This window comes from Panthera pardus, unplaced genomic scaffold (assembly GCF_024362965.1).
Source record: "Panthera pardus isolate Hobbes unplaced genomic scaffold, ASM2436296v1 HiC_scaffold_22, whole genome shotgun sequence".
Taxonomy (NCBI): domain Eukaryota; kingdom Metazoa; phylum Chordata; class Mammalia; order Carnivora; family Felidae; genus Panthera; species Panthera pardus.
In genome coordinates, this window is record NW_026526788.1 from 8,249,831 (window position 1) to 8,268,008 (window position 18,178).

The 18,178-nt window shown below is 39.0% G+C and overlaps 1 protein-coding gene across 9 annotated transcripts in view; it reads left to right on the plus strand.

The window, feature by feature from the left end:
• Window positions 1-18,178, plus strand: part of RYR2 (ryanodine receptor 2) — a 756,877-nt gene that overhangs the window by 613,891 nt on the left and 124,808 nt on the right. For all 9 annotated transcript variants that reach the window (XM_053910232.1, XM_053910224.1, XM_053910226.1 and 6 more), the window contains 6 exons: window positions 265-346; window positions 7,047-7,177; window positions 10,242-10,562; window positions 12,084-12,324; window positions 12,921-13,008; window positions 16,020-16,112. In XM_053910232.1, coding sequence (XP_053766207.1) covers window positions 265-346; window positions 7,047-7,177; window positions 10,242-10,562; window positions 12,084-12,324; window positions 12,921-13,008; window positions 16,020-16,112 — 956 coding nt within the window. The remainder of the gene's footprint in view (window positions 1-264; window positions 347-7,046; window positions 7,178-10,241; window positions 10,563-12,083; window positions 12,325-12,920; window positions 13,009-16,019; window positions 16,113-18,178) is intronic.

The window sequence follows — 18,178 nt, forward strand, 5'->3', positions numbered from 1 at the left end:
CAGACTCTGAAGCAGGCCCCAGGCTCCAAGCTGTCAGCACAGAGCCCGACGTGGGGCTCAAACTCACGAACTGCGAGATCATGACCTGAGCTGAAGTCGGACATTTAACCGACTGAGCCAACCAGGCACCCCTAATTTTTATTTTTTTTAAAAAATGCTAAAACATAAGTATGCCCTCAATATGGAATTTTGGTTTTATTCTAAAATTTCTTAAGACAGTGTATAAATAACAAGTGTTTTTGTTCTGTTTTTATTTTTATTTAGTGGAAGATGTACAGGTGTCATGTTATAGAATTCTGACTAGCTTATATGCTTTGGGAACCAGCAAAAGTATTTATGTGGAAAGGTAAGATTTTAAAACTAACTTTGTGTTTCAAGTGTTAAAACTAACTTGTGTTAAAACTAACTTCTGTTTCAAGTGTTACAACCATTTATTTCAAGTCTTTGCTTTATCATTTTTTCCTTAGTTATACACTAAACAATGAGATCAACATACTGAATTCCTTGGGAGTAATTGAACAATCTTTAAGCTAAATTTGAATTGATACAATAAAAGTCGATCAAGTTATGTAAAAAAAAAAAAAAACGTAAAGCACTAATGGTAAAGACCATATTCAATGTAAAGATTAAACAGAGCATTTATGAGTCCAGTTTATGAAGGAATCTGCTAGAAGAATTCCTCATATGTATCTGAAAAGCAAATTAAGCATGAATATAGGCAGTTACTAAAACCAGCTTTATTTTTCATGTTTTCGCATTCAAGATGAAGAGATCTTCAGATGATGTGGACAGGTCAAGTTCAGGTGTCCCACTGAATTTTAAAATAAGAGGTCACTCGCAACTTCAGTAAAAAGATTTCTGTGAAAAAGAGAAGAAAAAGACGGCAGTTTTTTTTAAAGGCTAGACTAAAGAAAATGACATTTGGCGAGAAGACTGATAAAATAAATCAGTGAAAGGATATTCTAGTGGAATAATACTGAAAAGTTGTAAATTCTCCCCCAGTTAATCTACTATGATACAATTTCAAGTAGAAATTTGGGTTTTGGGGTGCCTGGATGGCTCAGTCAGTTAAGCATCTGACTTCCGCTCAGGTCATGATCTCATGGTTCATGAGTTAAAGCCCTGCATCGGGCTGTGTGCTGACAGCTCAGAGCCTGGAGCCTGCTTCGGATTCTGTGTCTCCCTCTCTCTACCCCTCCTCTACTCACATTCTGTCTCTCTCTCAAAAATAAACATTTAAAAAATTTGTTTTCTTAAAGTTTTTTAAGAAATTTGTTTTTTATTGAAATTTGGGAAATTCATTTGAAAGTTCATTTGAAAGAATGACTCACAAGACTAGCCAATAAAATTTTGAGAGAGGAAAAGGTAATGCAAGAGTACTCACTCATCTGGCCTACCAACTGTTAAAACTTACAAAGCATCAATAAGTAGGGGTGCCTGTTGGCTTCGTCAGTTAAGGGTCTGACTCTGGGTTATGATGTCACCACTCCTGAGATTGAGCTGACAGTGCAGACCCTGCGTGGGATTCTGTCTCTCCCTCTCTCTCTGCTCCTCCCCTGCTCATGCTGTCTCTCTCTCTCTCTCTCTCTCTCTCTCTCGATAAATATTTTTTTAAAAATAATAAAAATAAAGCATCAATAATTAAAATAGGGTGGCAACTACATAGAGCTAGAACAATTAATCCATATAAAAGGACAACTGAGTTCACTCTGAATATTTTTTACCTGTATTTTCTTTAAAACATATTTTATTAACTTTATTATTTTTTTTTATTTTGAGAGAGAGAAAGAAACAGAGCACACAAGCAGGGGAGGGGTAGAGGGAGAGGAAGGGAGAATCCAAGCAGGCTATGTGCTGCCAGCACAGAGACTGATGGGGAGCTCGAATCACAGACCATGAGATCTTAACCTGAGCCAAAGTCAACAGCCGGACACTTAACCGACTGAGCCACCCAGGCGCCCCTACCTATATTTTCAGTTAATCTCTTTTCATATGATTTTTTGGGGCTTCAAATATTTTATACTGAGGGAGTTTTATAATTTATTGTTACCTCATTTTTGAAAAATTAATGTTTTTTTCATTTCCATAAGTAATCTCCATATGAATCTCCATTCATAGTTTTCTATTTATTTATGTATATGTATTTAAATATATATAAAATCTATATATATTTAATTTTATTTGTTTTAGTTATAGTTTAGTTATTGTCTCAGTTTAGTTATAGTTCAGTTTATTTTAGTTACAGATTAAAGAATAGGCATATATTAAAGGATCATGATAACATCTCACTGTCTTTCCAGAAAATTGATTCACTTGACACTGTCAAGTTTTACAAGAAAAGCCTTGTTTCCTCACATTTTCCTCATTTCTGATTATTATTCTTTTTACTATTTAAAAATACAATAGTTAAAAATGGGATCCAATGTTAATTTCAAAAAAAAAATTTTTTTTTTAATGTTTATTTATTTTTGAGACAGAGAGAGACAGAGCATGAGCAGGGAAGGGGCAGAGAGAGAGAGGGAAACACAGAATCGGAAGCAGGCCCCAGGCTCCGAGCCATCAGCACAGAGCCTGATGCGGGGCTGGAACTCATCAACTGCCAAGATCGTGACCTGAGGTGAAGTCGGACGCTTAACCGACTGAGCCACCCAGGCGTCCCTCCAATGTTAATTTCCAATGCACTTCCGTAACTCCCACTTCTCGGCCATTGTTTTGTGGTTACTCTGCCATTTTTCTTTATTTTATGAATTGCCTTTCATATCTCTTGTCCACTTTTCTATTAATGCGTTATTTTACTGATTAGTAATGAATTTTATCTATTAAAACCATTTTATTCATAGCAAATATTAACCTCTTGCCTGTTCTTTTTCCCATCTTTGTGACTTATAGCATTTTTATAACTTTATAGTGCTTCTATATGAAACTATGTAAAGATAATATCTTATGACCTGGGAATTTTTTTTTATATAATCTGTCAATTATTTCAAGTGTGTTTATTCTTCTTAGTTTAATATTTTTAGAAAAGTGATACCATACTCATAACAGCTAGAAGTTAAAATATTTATCTCTGGGGCACTTGAGTGGCTCAGTCGGTTGAGCCTCCGACTTCAGCTCAGGTCATGATCTCGCAGTTAGTGAGTTCGAGCCCTGGATCAGGCTCTGTGCTGGCAGCTCAGAGCCTGGAGTCTGCTTCAGATTCTCTGTCTCCCTGTCTGTCCCTCTCCTGCTTGCGCTTTCTCTCTCTCTCCCTCTCCCTCTCAAAATAAATAAACATTAAAAAAAAACTTATCCTTTTAGGTTTTTCATTCTTTTTGTTGTTTACATTTAGCTTTTTAATCCTTTACTCATTCAATAAAAATTTAGTAAGCACCAGGTTCTGTGATAACAGCCGTAATAAGCAAGATAGATCCCTACTCTCAAAGACCTTAGACCTAATGAGGAACAAAAAACAAAACAAGTAAAGTGAAGAATGTAATATTGGCAGCTTATCATGGGTCAGTAAGCACACAATAAAGAGAATGACATGGGGTGTTCAGAAATGTATGTTTTAGAACGTTTTGAAACGCAGAACTTTCCTCCATTCAACAGAAAGCAGGTAGTAGGTAAGTCAGGTATAAATAGGTGTGTGTCTCCTGGCTTCCATTTTTCTCAATGAAATATGCCTCAGCCAAGTGATGATTGAGAAAAGAAATGTAAGAAGTTCGAGGAAAGTAGTGAATGTCCGGAATGATCATCTCTGGAGTAAGAGGGGAATTTACTGGAAATGAATCTGAATTTCATGTTTCTCTTTAGGTGTTATGTAGAATTCAAATTAAAATTTTAAAACCATCCTTCATGTGGGAAGTATTTATCTTTAAGTGAAATGTCGTTGACATACAATGTTATATTAGTTTCAGGTGCACAACTTAGTGACTGGACAGTTCCCTATATTACACCATGCTGACCACTCTGAGGGTAGTTACCATCTGTCGCAGCACAACATTATTACAATATTATTGACTGTATTCCTTATGCTGCACTTTTCATCTCTGTGATCTATATCTAGAAGTTTATTCCTCTTGATCTCCTTTACCTAGTTCACCCATCCCCCAACCTCCTCCCAAAGGAAAGATTTATTAAATATTTCTTTTATCTACTGATTTAAAATAAGACCTTCATTCTGTACTGTGGTAATAGATTAAATAGGTTATATTTCTAGAATCTCTATTTTGTTCTGTTATTTGACTTTTTAAATTATTAGATCAGTACCATGTAGCCTGAATTATTATGATACATTGTATCATAACATATGATACATTTATGATACATTGTAGTATCTGGTAATCCAAACTCTCTCATAACCTCAGCAGTGCTCTCATTGTTATTCTTTTTACCTCTGGTTTTTCCTTGATAAACTTTGGGATTCTTTTGTTAGGATCTAAAAAAGATACATTTTTTTTAAATTTTTCTTGCAGTTATAAAGTCATTTGGGGAGAGTATAAAAATGAAAATGGGGGGGCGGTGCCTGGTGGCTCAGTCAGTTGAGCATCCAACTTCGGCTCAGGTCATGATCCCGCGGTCTGTGAGTTTGAGCCCCGTGTTGGACTCTGTGCTGATAGCTTGGAGCCTGGAGCCTGGTTTGGATTCTGTGTCTCCCTCTCTCTGCACCTCCCCCTCTCACACTCTGTCTCTCTTAAAAATAAATAAACATCAAAAAAAATTTGTAATGAAAATTGAAAGATGAGTAAAAGATATCTTGGAAAAAATGAAAGAGTGTCACTGTACTGAGAAAAATGTAGGTATCTTAATAAGCATCATATAAAAAACCTGCTATTTCCAAAATATGAATAATCACAGTTGGTCTGAGAATTACTAATTGAATCAAAATTTTAAAGTAAATTATTAAATAGTTCACATGTATTATTAATAAAATAAAAGGACTTGTCCAGTCAGATGTAAGAGAATTCATTACTTTGGGGTTATATATGAAACATTTTAGGCTATTAAATTCTTAAATAAATATATTCTCATTATTTTCAAACTTTTATTGAACTCCTATTATGTGTCAGAAATTTTGCAATTCTGCATCCCAGTTTTTAGGTAAGGAAAGCAAAACAGAAAGAGAGTAATTTTCCTAAAGTGATACGAGTATCAGGAATAAGTTTGGGACTCAGGTCTGGCTGAATCAAAGCCTGTTCCCTTTGTGATTTCTTGCTATCCTAAATTATTTTTAGTAATAAAATGTTTTTCAGTGTTTGAATTAAACTCTGTTATTCAGTTATTCAGTGTCATTCTATGAAGAGATATTTTCTCCTAGCTGACTAAATGTCAGGTCATTTTTAATTAAAATATTAAACTATTAGGCATTGTTAATTTTATGTAGTCATATATTTTTCCATTAGGAATTTAAAGCTACCAAAGAGAATTGTATGATCTTTTCTTAATTAGATAGATTTTATGGACTTTTAAAGTAAAATATTTATGTAATTTCAGGAGGTCATAATATGCTGAAATAACTCATATTGTCCTACATTTAATAAACATGTGCCAGCGAATCCTTGGATTATGTAGGTAGCTAAGGGAAAGAGAGAATTTTTTTTAAATTTTTTTTAACGTTTATTTATTTTTGAGACAGAGAGAGAGACAGAGCATGAATGGGGGAGGGTCAGAGAGAGGGAGACACAGAATCTGAAACAGGCTCCAGGCTCTGAGCTGTCAGCACAGAGCCTGACGCGGGGCTCTCACGGACCGCAAGATCATGACCGAGCTGAAGTCAGCCGCTCAACGGACTGAGCCACCCAAGCGCCCCGGGGAAAGTGAGAATTTATGTCACTGGCAGGGGGAGCCATGGGTCATGAACTGCCCTGAATCAATTGATCCCAGAATGATTCCTTAAACCTCTTCCTTCCCTTAAAAACGATGAATCAATTTTAAGTGTTATTAATAGTTTTTGGTATATATTATGTCTTAATATTTCATAGCTACCTTGAAATTACTTAGTAAATTTTCAGAAAATTGTATTAGTGTGTTGGTATCGCTACTTTATTTTTTTTTTAATGTTTATTAGTGCATTTATTCACCTAGTAAGAATTCTTCCTCAGTAGGTCATTATGTTTAAAAAAAGAAGAAGATGTAAAGAAAGGAAGCAAAGCAAAAGAAATGTCCAGACTCATGGGGGGGATTTGACAGGGTTTTTCTTGTTATTTTGGTCTATAATGTTTTAACTTATTTTTTAATGTTTTATGTATTTTTTTAAATGTCTCAAAAATATGGATGTATTTATTTTTGAGAGAGAGAGACAGAGCACAAGCAGGGGAGGGGCAGAGAGAGAGGGAGACACAGAATCAGAAGCAGCCTCCAGGCTCTGAGCGGTCAGCACAGAGCCCGATGCAGGGGTGGAACTCACAAACCGTGAGATCGTGATCTGAGCTGAAGTCAGACACTTAACTGACTGAGCCACCCAGATGCCCCAATGTTTTATTTATTTTAGAGAGAGACAGAGACCACAAGCAGGGGAGGGGCAGAGAGAGAGGGTTCAGAGGATTTGGAGCGGGCTCTGAGCTGACTGCAGCAAGCCTGATGCAGGGCTCAAACCCAGGAACTGTGAGATCATGACCCGAGCCAAAGTCAGATGCTCCCCGACTGAGCCACCCACGCACCCCTTAACTTCTTTTTAAACTAACGGATAATTTAGCTGTTTTTAAATGGTGGAGACTTTGCTATTGAAAGCAGATGATGTTTTGCAATGTAGAAATTGGATTTGGGGGTTACTTTTATTATTTGCGTGATTATTATCCCTCTAATGTTAGTTTTTTTGTTTTTAATTTTTTTTAAGTTTTTTTTTTTTTATTTTTATTTTTGAGACACAGAGAGCCAGAGCATGAGCAGGGGAGGGGCAGAGAGAGAGGGAGGCACAGAATCCGAAGCAGATTCCATGCTCTGAGCTGTCAGCTTAACTGACTGAGCTACCCAGGCGCCCCTCTAACGTTAGTTTTAAACTTGTTGCCTTTAGTGTAACTTCTTCATTCACTTGGAAGACCTAAAAAACAAACATTTTGCACTTGCAGGCAACGCTCTGCATTAGGAGAATGTCTTGCTGCTTTTGCTGGTGCCTTTCCTGTCGCATTTTTGGAAACTCATCTCGACAAACATAACATCTACTCTATCTACAATACCAAGTCATCGCGAGAAAGAGCAGGTAATGCAGAAGAAGCATGTTCAGTATTTGAGATATGACCTTGACACGTAATGACATCTACTGTATTTTCCTACAGTGATTTTTTTCATGGACCATTTCAATTTATTATCTCCAATGCTATTTGTTTTTAAATGTTATGATTTGGAATTCTCTGGAATGTCGTATACTATCCCCATAGTGTCTCTGCAAGAAAAGTCGTTTAATTTCTTCAAATTAGCCCTCCTAAGACAAAATAATTGGCAGAAATGGAAATAAATAGGTCGGGCTGATTTCTGATTCAGTTCTCTCTCCTAGGTACAGCGAGCAGAGGGTGTTATTCATTATGTTTATGGATTTGTACTCTTCAGATTGGTTTTTGTTTTGTTTCGTTTGGGTTCACCAGATGTGTCTGTCTTCTTGGGACAGATTAATTCCAAGTGATTTTTTTCTCACAGTTTAGTCCAATTTTTATCATTTAAAAAACTTGTAAATCTGAAACACAATTAATCAGTGACTCAAATTTAAATCTGACCTTAGCATGTGTATTCTTAAGATTTTTATGTACGTCTGTATGCATACTAGGTATCTATAAGTAGTCATGCCCCGCATCGTCTTTCACTCGGGAAAATCTATTTTTCTGGGTTGGTAGGCTCATTTTTCCCACTGTCCCAGTGTTGCATCCACACGACTCCTGAAACAGAATGCTGCGGGCACCAGTGACAGTCACAACAAAGTTTATTACAATGAGAGGCAAGGCCGACCCATCGGGACCAACACTCTTGATAAGAGTGCGGCCCCGAACAGCCGGGGTACAGAGTTTTTATAACTGATCACATCGTTTTATCATCACCTGGGAACAGAACAAAGAAACAGGTTCCAGATGAGTTAGAAACAGTTGCCTAATGAGGTGTTTACTTTAGACTTTCTGCCTCTAAGTTGCAACCAGTGGATCTCCTTGACCCTGCCTCTGATGCTCTTTTCTTTGAACTTTTGTTTCCTTAATTGGTGAAGCCTAATTTACAAGGGTATGAGGCATAGTTTACCAGAGCAAAGCAAGGCTGTTATCTCTTAACCTTCAGTGTCAACACAAAGCTGTTATTTTTCAAGCTAAGCATTAGCCCTACACTACAATTTAACCCTTACACCAGTTGAAAAGCTTTTAGGACCATTGCTGATGATTTCAAGGATTGGTCTGTGAGAACCTGTTAGAATTATTTAGTAGGCTTAAACATTATGTAGGTGTCCTCTCATATTACTCTTTTGTTTGATTTCTTCTAAGTCTGATATCGTATACTTCATTTCATTTGCTTTCCAGTAGCCTAAAGAGTTCTCAAAACTTAGGCAAGAACTATTTGTTGTCCACAAGTGCATCCCTCTCTGTTAATGAGATCATTTCTCTGTGTAACTCCTGTTTTGAGGGGATCTGCTGGTTATACTTGTTTTATAATGCCTTTTATCAAGTAAGGAATCTTTTAAAACCTTGAATCGCCATTATTTAATTTGCCCATTTTATAATTCTGATTTCCTATAACAGAGGAAGCTAAGGCAAAATATGTTGAATGTGAGTTAGCAATATTTCTCTGCATAATTGCCACAATATATTTGTAAATAGTAAAACATGGTTGAATTTGAGCTACTAGGCTTCTGTGTAAACCTGTCTTACTAAGTTGTCTTAGTTAGGATTTTTGACTGATTAATCCTTTTGCTGTGAATCCAGAATGAAGCAGATTTGTTATTTATTGCAGAAAAGGAAACACACAGAGCAGATAATTTACCTGCTTTTGTTTCTGTAACACATCATTTGCATAACAAAGTAAAGGAATTGAATTGAAAGATCCCCTTTCATTCAGGTTTTAGCCATCGCACAAGTAATTGTTTGCAACACACACTGAGGGAAATGGGGGAGATTTGACATAAGAAAGTATTAGACTTGGATTCTTTCTTTCAGGGGGGTTTTAGTTGCAGTACGGGAGAGACCCGTAGATACATGTGATAGAATTCAGAATAAAGAACACTGAGGGCACAAAAATGCAGTGTTCATTGAGGAATCTTGAAGGGCCCCTGGATGGCTCAGTCAGTTAAGTGTCTGACTTTGGCTCAGGTCATGATCTCATGGTTGGTGAGTTCAAGCCCTGCATCAGGTCCCTGCTAACAGCTCTCTGAGTCTGGAGCCTGCTTTGGATTCTGTGTCTCCCTCTCTCTCTGCCCTTCCCCCACTCGTGGTCAGTCTCTCTCTCTCTCTCTCTCTCTCTCTCTCTCTCTCTCTCAAAAATAAACACTTAAAAAATTTTTTTTTAAAAAGTTCTTTAAGGAGAAAATAGCCAGTAAAAGGAGCCTGACAAAGTTCAGGAGGGAGTCCGGAAAGACTGAATACATTGAGATTAAGGAAAAGGGAATCTGGTCAGTGATGGGAAATGCCACTGTAACAGTTAGCCACGTAAGGGTTTGTGAAAAAGGGCGATCAGTTAAGTGGTGGGAAGCACTTTATGGAAAGTTAACTTTATAGAAAGCAATTTATGGAAAGTTAAACAATCCAGGGGAGATTCGAAGCATCTCAGCAGGCTGCTGGGGAGGAGGTGGTACAGAGTATAATTATATGTTGTATGTTATATATATAATGCATATATATTATGCTGTGTACAGAGCATATATAAGTGGCTCAACATAGGGCCTAAGCATGGCCTCTGTAGTGGGGCATTGAGAACACAGGCCGAGCCTGAACAGGGACCTCAGAGCTCCTTGCTCTGAAAATAGGTGATGGTCGCAGAAGGATGGACCACACAGAAGGCCTGTAGGCAGAGACCTTTGATATTCTGGTTTGCTCTGAAGTAGAAGAAATGGTCATTTTCTGATCTTAAAGGAGTGAGGCGTGGTGGTGAGATAGGAACTTGGGGAAAGGAGAGAACTTTGGATATAGCTGCCACCAGTAGAGAGGGAGCCGGTGGAAGGCCCGCCGGGTCTTGCCCAGCTCTGAAACCCAGAGCGAGATGGCTGCTTGTGGCTGCCATACACGGTGGAAGTGTGGCCGTCATGGTAAGTCCGTCCTTTCACTGAACGCGGTTCACTCTTACGTGTGTTTCTCTAGCTCTGAATTTGCCAACTAACGTGGAAGATGTGTGCCCAAATATACCGTCTTTGGAGAAACTCATGGAAGAAATTGTGGAATTAGCGGAGTCCGGCATTCGCTACACGCAGATGCCACACGTCATGGAAGTCATACTGCCCATGCTTTGCAGCTACCTGTCTCGTTGGTGGGAGCACGGACCTGAAAATAATCCAGAAAGGGCTGAAATGTGCTGTACCGCCCTGAACTCCGAGCACATGAACACGCTCTTGGGGAATATATTGAAAATCATATATAATAACCTGGGAATTGATGAGGGAGCCTGGATGAAGAGGTTAGCAGGTAAGAATTGGAGAGGAATGCACCACGTGAATTTGTTTCATTTGCAAAACTCTTTGAAATAACAGAAGACTAGGGACACCTGACCGGCTTGGTCAGTAAAGCATTCGGCCCTTGATCCTCGCAGGTCATGAGTTTGAGCCCCACGTTAGGTGTAGAGATTTCCTAAGTAAAAGAACTTTTTAAAATGGAAAGAAATACAGAACTACTAGAATTTTCCTATCTTGGGCCTCATTAATATTTTCTTCTGTGCTCAAAAAATCTTTAAAAAATATTGTTTCTGTCACGCTGTTCTTTAAATAATAAAAAAAAATGTCGATTTGATCAGACATCAGGTGACTTGTCATATTGATACAACTTTTATTCTTTTTTTATTTTTTTTTCAATATATGAAATTTATTGTCACATTGGTTTCCATACAACACCCAGTGCTCATCCCAAAAGGTGCCCTCCTCAATACCCATCACCCACCCTCCCCTCCCTCCTACCCCCACATCAACCCTCAGCTTGTTCTCAGTTTTTAACAGTCTGATACAACTTTTATTTTATTTATTTATTTATTTATTTTTTAACATTTATTTATTTTTGAGACAGAGAGAGACAGAGCATGAACGGGGGAGGGTCAGAGAGAGAGGGAGACACAGAATCTGAAACGGGCTCCAGGCTCTGAGCAGTCAGCACAGAGCCCGATGCGGGGCTCGAACTCACATACCGCGAGATCGTGACCTGAGCCGAAGTCGGACGCTTAACCAACTGAGCCACCCAGGCGCCCCTGATACAACTTTTAAATAAGTAAACATTTTCCTGATTGGACGGTCTCTGTAAGACTGATCAGGAAGTGCAGCAGGAAAAACTGATGGTTCTGTAGACAGAGACGAAAAAAAAACTGGATTTTGAAACAACCCCCTTTTAGCGATTCATCTTATCAGGAGTGGGGAGAGGATAACCAAAACACAGAGTCAAGAATCTACATTTGTCTGTCTTTGCACCTCCCACCTCGGACAATGTGGACCAGCTTCAAGGATGGACAAGATGGGTGTTTAAAAAATTCAGAAATAAATAAATGACCTGTGCAGTCTGAGTCTCCCACTGGGACAAGGCTGGGAAAGCCAACGCGGGATGGCTGTATGTAGGCTAGTGATTATTCAGTGGTGCCTACTCCTTGTAAAGAAAGAGCCAGAAGAATGTTTTCCATTTGGGGATTTTTTCTTCTTTTTGTGAAAATAATTGATTTCCAAAGTGAATGAACATTTTTTCCCCCATTCCAAATTAGCTGCCAATTAAAAAAAAAAAAGAAAAGAAAGCACATCAAATTCAATTCAGTAATCATTTTTGAACAGCAACTGTGTAATTAGGTTTGGGACTAGAAAAACGCCTGAGGCATGGGCTGAATCCTGAAAGAAGCCTTGTGCTGGGGGAGGGGAGGCGGGCGGGGCAAAATCATGCTACAGTTGTAATTATAATCTGTCTTCTTTTTAATGCCTGTTGATGCAGAACAGAATATTAATGTCTGTCTTCAAACAGTATTTTCACAGCCCATTATAAATAAAGTGAAACCTCAGCTCCTGAAAACTCATTTCTTGCCATTAATGGAGAAACTCAAGAAAAAAGCAGCGATGGTGGTGTCGGAGGAGGACCATCTGAAAGCTGAGGCCAGGGGGGATATGTCCGAGGCAGAGCTTCTCATTCTCGATGAGTTCACCACTCTGGCCAGAGACCTCTATGCCTTCTACCCGCTCTTGATTAGATTTGTGGACTATAACAGGTACACTGTTCCCAAGGGATTCATTTCTCCGATTCAGTCATGACCTTGCTGGGTTCATGTGTCCTGATGAATGGCTTCATTCGCTTGGGGATGAGCTGGTGCGTGATTGTGACCTAACCAGATGTGTATAGACAAGGTGATTTTCACCAAGCATCTCGAATTGACCAAGGGAGATCTCATTAGTAGTCTGCCTTCTGCAAAAGTTAGCAGTTTGATAGTTACAGTGTTTAAATTGCTTTAAGTGTAAGACAGATGTACTCCAGTGGCCATCTAGGGCCTCTGTGGACAGCACACTTGCCCTTAGTTTGCTTGGTTTGAAATTTAACTTAACGGGTGATTTTTTTTTTTTAAGTTTATTTATTGTGAGAGCGAGAGAGAGAAAACAGCATGAGTAGGGGAGGGAGAAAGAGAATCCCAGCTCAGAGACTAATGTTGGGGAGCACTGTGGCTCAAGTAATGAGATCATTAGTTGAGCCAAAATCAAGGGTCGGATACGTAACCAGCTAAGCCCCTCAGGCGCCCCTGAGTGGGTGTTTAAAAAAAAAAATCAAGTGGAAGGAGTAACTGAGACACCACTTTATTTATATGTGATCCAGGGCAAAGTGGCTAAAAGAACCTAACCCAGAAGCAGAGGACCTTTTCCGCATGGTGGCTGAAGTGTTTATCTACTGGTCAAAATCCCACGTAAGTAGAAAAATATTGCTTCCGGTTTGGTTTATTTTAAGGGCTTTCAAGTTTTCTTTTTTTTTTAATGTTTGTTTATTTTTGAGAGAGGGGTAGACAGAGTACAAGCTGGGGAGGGGCAGAGAGAGAGAGGGAGATACAGAATCCGAAGCAGGCTCCAGGTTCTGAGCTGTCTGCACAGAGCCTGACGCGGGGCTCGAACTCACAGACCGTGAGATCATGACCTGAGGTGAAGTCGGACGCTCAACCGACTGAGCCACCCAGGCGCCCCAGGGCTTTCAAGTTTTCAACTAATTTTCCAGTCCCTTTAGTAAATACCTGTGACAGTGTTTCTCAAGCTAGCCTCCTAGGTATCCCTTAACTGGTGTGGAGACAGGACACATTCCCCGTGGTAGTTTGAAGCACTATAAACCTTCATTTGGAGTTTGGTAATTTGTATTAAAAAAAAAAAAAATCACTGAGGGGTTTTTAGTTGCACTCCATAAATGCTTTTTTCTGTTTGCCTCTAAATCTTAGGGTAACGGGGACACAGGGATGTGGCATTTTCTCCTCTAGGCTTCCCTCCTGTAGGTGTTTTGCTGAGCCCCCAGGAGCACGCCTGATGCCTAGTTTGAGAAATGGGTTGGACTTGGGTTTTTCAATCTCAAGATACATTTGTTTACTTGTTAAAGATACTACTTCTTTAAATTTGTTGCACACACTCTTGTTTCTACAGGAGTTTAGTTTCATGTATATGTTAGAATACAATACAGTCCCTGCTCGGAATCCTGTTGAAAAGAAATTATAAAGTACATCTTTAGTGAATATTTTCACTATTTTGTATGCTGCAAGTGGAGCTATATGTTTTTAAGTCTGAAAAAGGTTTTTAATAATAAGAACTCGAGAGCATTCTATAATTATTTTGAATAACTCGCAGAAAATGGGTTAAGTGAACATTTATTATTGTCCCAGATTATTTCAAAATCTTAGAATTTTTGTCTCAGTTATGATTCTGTGGCACTTTGTAAATGTGAGACTCCAAGAAAGAAAATCCTCAACCTCAGTTCCATTATTTGAGAAAACTTCCTTGTTTATTTCGTCAGATTGCTATCCAAATCCTGTTACTTTGGAAATGTCATATTTTTAAAAAAATAAAAATTTCCCACTTCATGTCTAGAATAATGCATAATATTTGTTGCCTGCCTCTGAGGAGTCTGTCAAACTTGATATCAAAATGTATGTAAAAACATACATCAAAAAATGTAAGCACACTGAAATAATATATGAAATAATGGCCTTTTTAATATATGCATTTGTATTTCACATTGACTTTCATTTTCTGTGGTGCCTAAAATTCATTTAGGTCTTTATGTTCCCCTAGATAAAAAGCAAATGATCTCATCCTATGTAACTCATGTTGAGGGGTGCATTAGATGGTTCAGGGTGCTTTTCAAGGAATATTTGAAATCCAAGGAATATTTGAAATTAAGAAAACTAAAACCTGCATATTTTCCCTTGAAGAACTGAGACTCTTCAACTTCATTAATCACCAAAATACCAAAAAAAGGCTTCTTTAAATTTATATGCAAGACATAATTTTGGAACAAGTATTTGGAGGAGTATTTATCATCATCAGATTTTTAGATGAATGTCTAATGATAATTTCAAGAATAAGAAAAAAATCTGAATATGTACTTTTGAATCTCATGGGATTTTTTTTTTATTAAAAATTTTTTTTTAAATATTTATTTATTTTTGAGAGAGAGAGAGAGACAGAGAGACAGAGAGACAGAGAGACAGAGAGACAGAGCATGAGCGGGGTTGGGGCAGAGAGAGAAAGGGAGACACAGAATCCGAAGCAGCTCCAGGCTTCAAACTGTCAGCACAGAGCCCGATGCCGGGCTTGAGCTCACGAATCATGAGATCATGACCTGGGCTGAAGTCGGACGCTTAACTGGCTGAGCCACCCAGGCACCCTTTGAATCTCATGGGTATATTTAAAACACAAATCTGTTAGTGTGTGTCATATATATTCTTACCCAAATATTTAAAGATGAAACTCATGAGCAACCGTATTGTTATGAACAGTAAGATTAGAAGGTTAACGTGAGCTGAAGGAAAGTCGAAGCTTGGTCTTTTCACTGTCCTTCACACAAAATATTTTATTACTCATCAATTGTTAACATTTTGGATGCTTACTAGGAAATTATTTTATTTGAGTTTTGCTCATCCAAAAGAGGAAGAAGCTGAGGCATCTGGGTGGCTCAGTGGGTTAAGCGTCTGACTTCAGCTCAGGTCATGATCCCACAGTTCGTGGGTTCGAGCCCAGTGTCAGGCTCTGTGCTGATAGCTCAGAGTCTGGAGCCTGCTTCAGATTCTGTGTCTCCCTGTTTCTCTGTCCCACCCCCGCTTGTGGTCTGTCTCTTTCTCTCTCTCTCAAAAATAAATAAACATTAAAAAAAAAAAAAAGAGGAAGAAGGCATGTGCTTAGATTGTTAATTTCTGTTTTAAACCTCTGAATATTTCTACTTTCATTTTGTGTTTGCTTTCTTCACTACCACTCCTCAAACAGTTGACTTTGTGTTCTCACACTCCTGAATTGAACATGAATAAAATAACGTCAATAGTATTTGAAAAAGTAGATAAAATATCTGGCAGAATGGAAAGCTACATCATAGTTGTGCACGCCCCGTGTTTCTTCCAAGAAGCAGTCTGTGCCTTTTGCCAGCTACATTGGGATTTGAGTACTGATTCTATCCCTTGGTAGGTGTGTGACTTCAGTGCTTAAAATATTCTGGATCTTAGTGTTCCCGCCTTTGAAACATTACATATTTGTATCTAGTTCCCAGAATTGTTGCCCCATGCCAAGCACTCTCATTATATACGTAACAAATATTTGCTCCCTTTCTTATTAAATCTGTATCGAATTACTACTTCTCTTTGTAAAGACTTCTGGGTCCTGTGTAACTTCTTGATTACATGGGCTTCTTATCTGTGTGGTTTTAACTGAAATTTTCTTTGCACCTTCTCAGAATTTCAAAAGAGAAGAGCAGAACTTTGTGGTACAGAATGAAATCAACAATATGTCTTTCCTTATTACGGACACCAAGTCAAAGATGTCAAAGGTATTAGTATAATACGTTGTACTGTTCTAGAAAATGTCTGAATGGAACCTTCATTTGCTGATTTTCTTTTAGATCTTTTGAGGATGTATAACTGAGATTTTATAGATTTTGTAATATTATTTACCGATTAAACACATATGCATACACCCAGTTTTAAGGAAACCTAGGATGTGAGTAGGTATGGTAAGACAGACCCAGAAATGACTTTCATGAAGGAAGAGGTTTTTACTCACCGTTTCCTAGAAACAGAAGGCGTGTCATATGGGGGGGACATGTGGCAAAGCACTGTTGGTCTTGTGGCAGAGGGAACAAGGGGAAAAGGTGGGCAGGAACCTGTATTACGGTTTTTGTGGGACTGGACGGGTAAAGCAGAGTTGGCTAGTTTGCATAATTTCAGTGGTCTCTGGGGTGTAAGGAGTGTCCCTAGTTGGGGTATGTAGACTTGGGGCGATTAGGGCAAGTGGATGGAGGCCCAGGTAGAGGAAGCGTTTGGGGAATATAGGACTCTGGGTTAGTCGGTCGATCTATGAAAGACATGCTTGCAGGAAAGTAGTTTATTATCTGTAGGAAATGACTATCTTTGGGAGGAGTGATCAAGGATCAAGACCCCAAGACATCAAAGTCTCAGAATAAAAAGGCATGCTTAACATACTCACCCACCCACCTGCAAACACACACACACACACACACACACACACACACACACACACACACTTGGACATCAGAATAATTAGCCGCATTGTTTAAGAACCACATGGATGGATTCCAGGTTCTTACATACGAGATGTGGGGGGATGCCTCTAAATTTTTGTCTTCTGTGTCACTCATGTTAGGGAGGGGAGGACCTCTCCAAACACTTAAAGATCCATGCCTTTGTTATTTGAATTACCACTAAATAAGGAAATGAACAGCTTACAGACACGCAAAGTATGTAACACCGAAAGTATGCTGCCAGATGGCCAGAGATGCAGCATAGTGTGAGTCTGGCCAAGGAAATCAGTCTCTAACTCTGTAAGTTATGGGGTGGCGTTTCCTTGGCAGGGACACCTGTTCCCCTGAACCCTAGGAGTGACTCGTGCCTGTCACCTGCTTTGTTGGTGACCACTGGGACAATTGAATAGCATCCCTCAATGCTCCTAGTCTTTTTTAGGGTTTTAAATGCATGCATTTGACACGATTACAGAGGAACTAAAAGCTAAGGGTAACTGAAGCTTTGCATGCCTGCAGTGTCTGTCCCCAACTACAGTAGGCTATTTGCGTGACCGTGCTCTTGCCACACACATAAAAGATGAGAACTTTTCTCCCCTCTGGGCTGTCAGCAAGCCTGGAGAGTGAGCTGATGCTCTGTCAGGAGATGCTGCGCTAAAAGCACACGTCTCACGGATGTTTTGAGCCGAAAACCGTTAGTGAATTTCTCTGCTTTGACAGCATGTTGTCGATATAGGACGCCGTTAACAAAGGCATAGAGAGAGGGCCCAAGGAGTCAGTGTTAAGTTTGGGAGGATGACGGTGATTGTGGTGTATCATGAAACTTGAGATAAGCGAAAAGTCGTAAGATCAGAGGTCTGCACACCCTTACAAAGACATCTTCTTCCCTCCTTTTCCTCATTGTAGTCCATTGATTCTCAAAGCATACGCTCAGTGTGCTGCACATCCTATAAGCCACACTAGGGCATCTGTACACATTGACGAAGAGTAACATTTACTCCCATTTGCAGGGAATAAAATGCAAAAATGGATAGAAGCATCTTAATGCCCGCACCCCCCCCCCCGAATTTTCTCAAGCCTTTCAGTCTTTTTACCATATGACTGCTAACGCTCTGAAACAAGATATATAACAAATAACAGCAATATTGATGAAGTACTTAGAAATGAGTGATCATGCTTTCCCTTGTTGTTCTTACGTCTCGTCGTTTTTGTCTACATGTGTGCTTGAGATTTTGTATTGCATACATACCATAAACATTTTTCCTAGAAGTAATGTTTCTAGTTTCTTTTTTAAATGTGTATTTATTAATTTTGAGAGAGAGAGAGAGAGAGCATGCATGTGTGTGCATGAGCAGGGT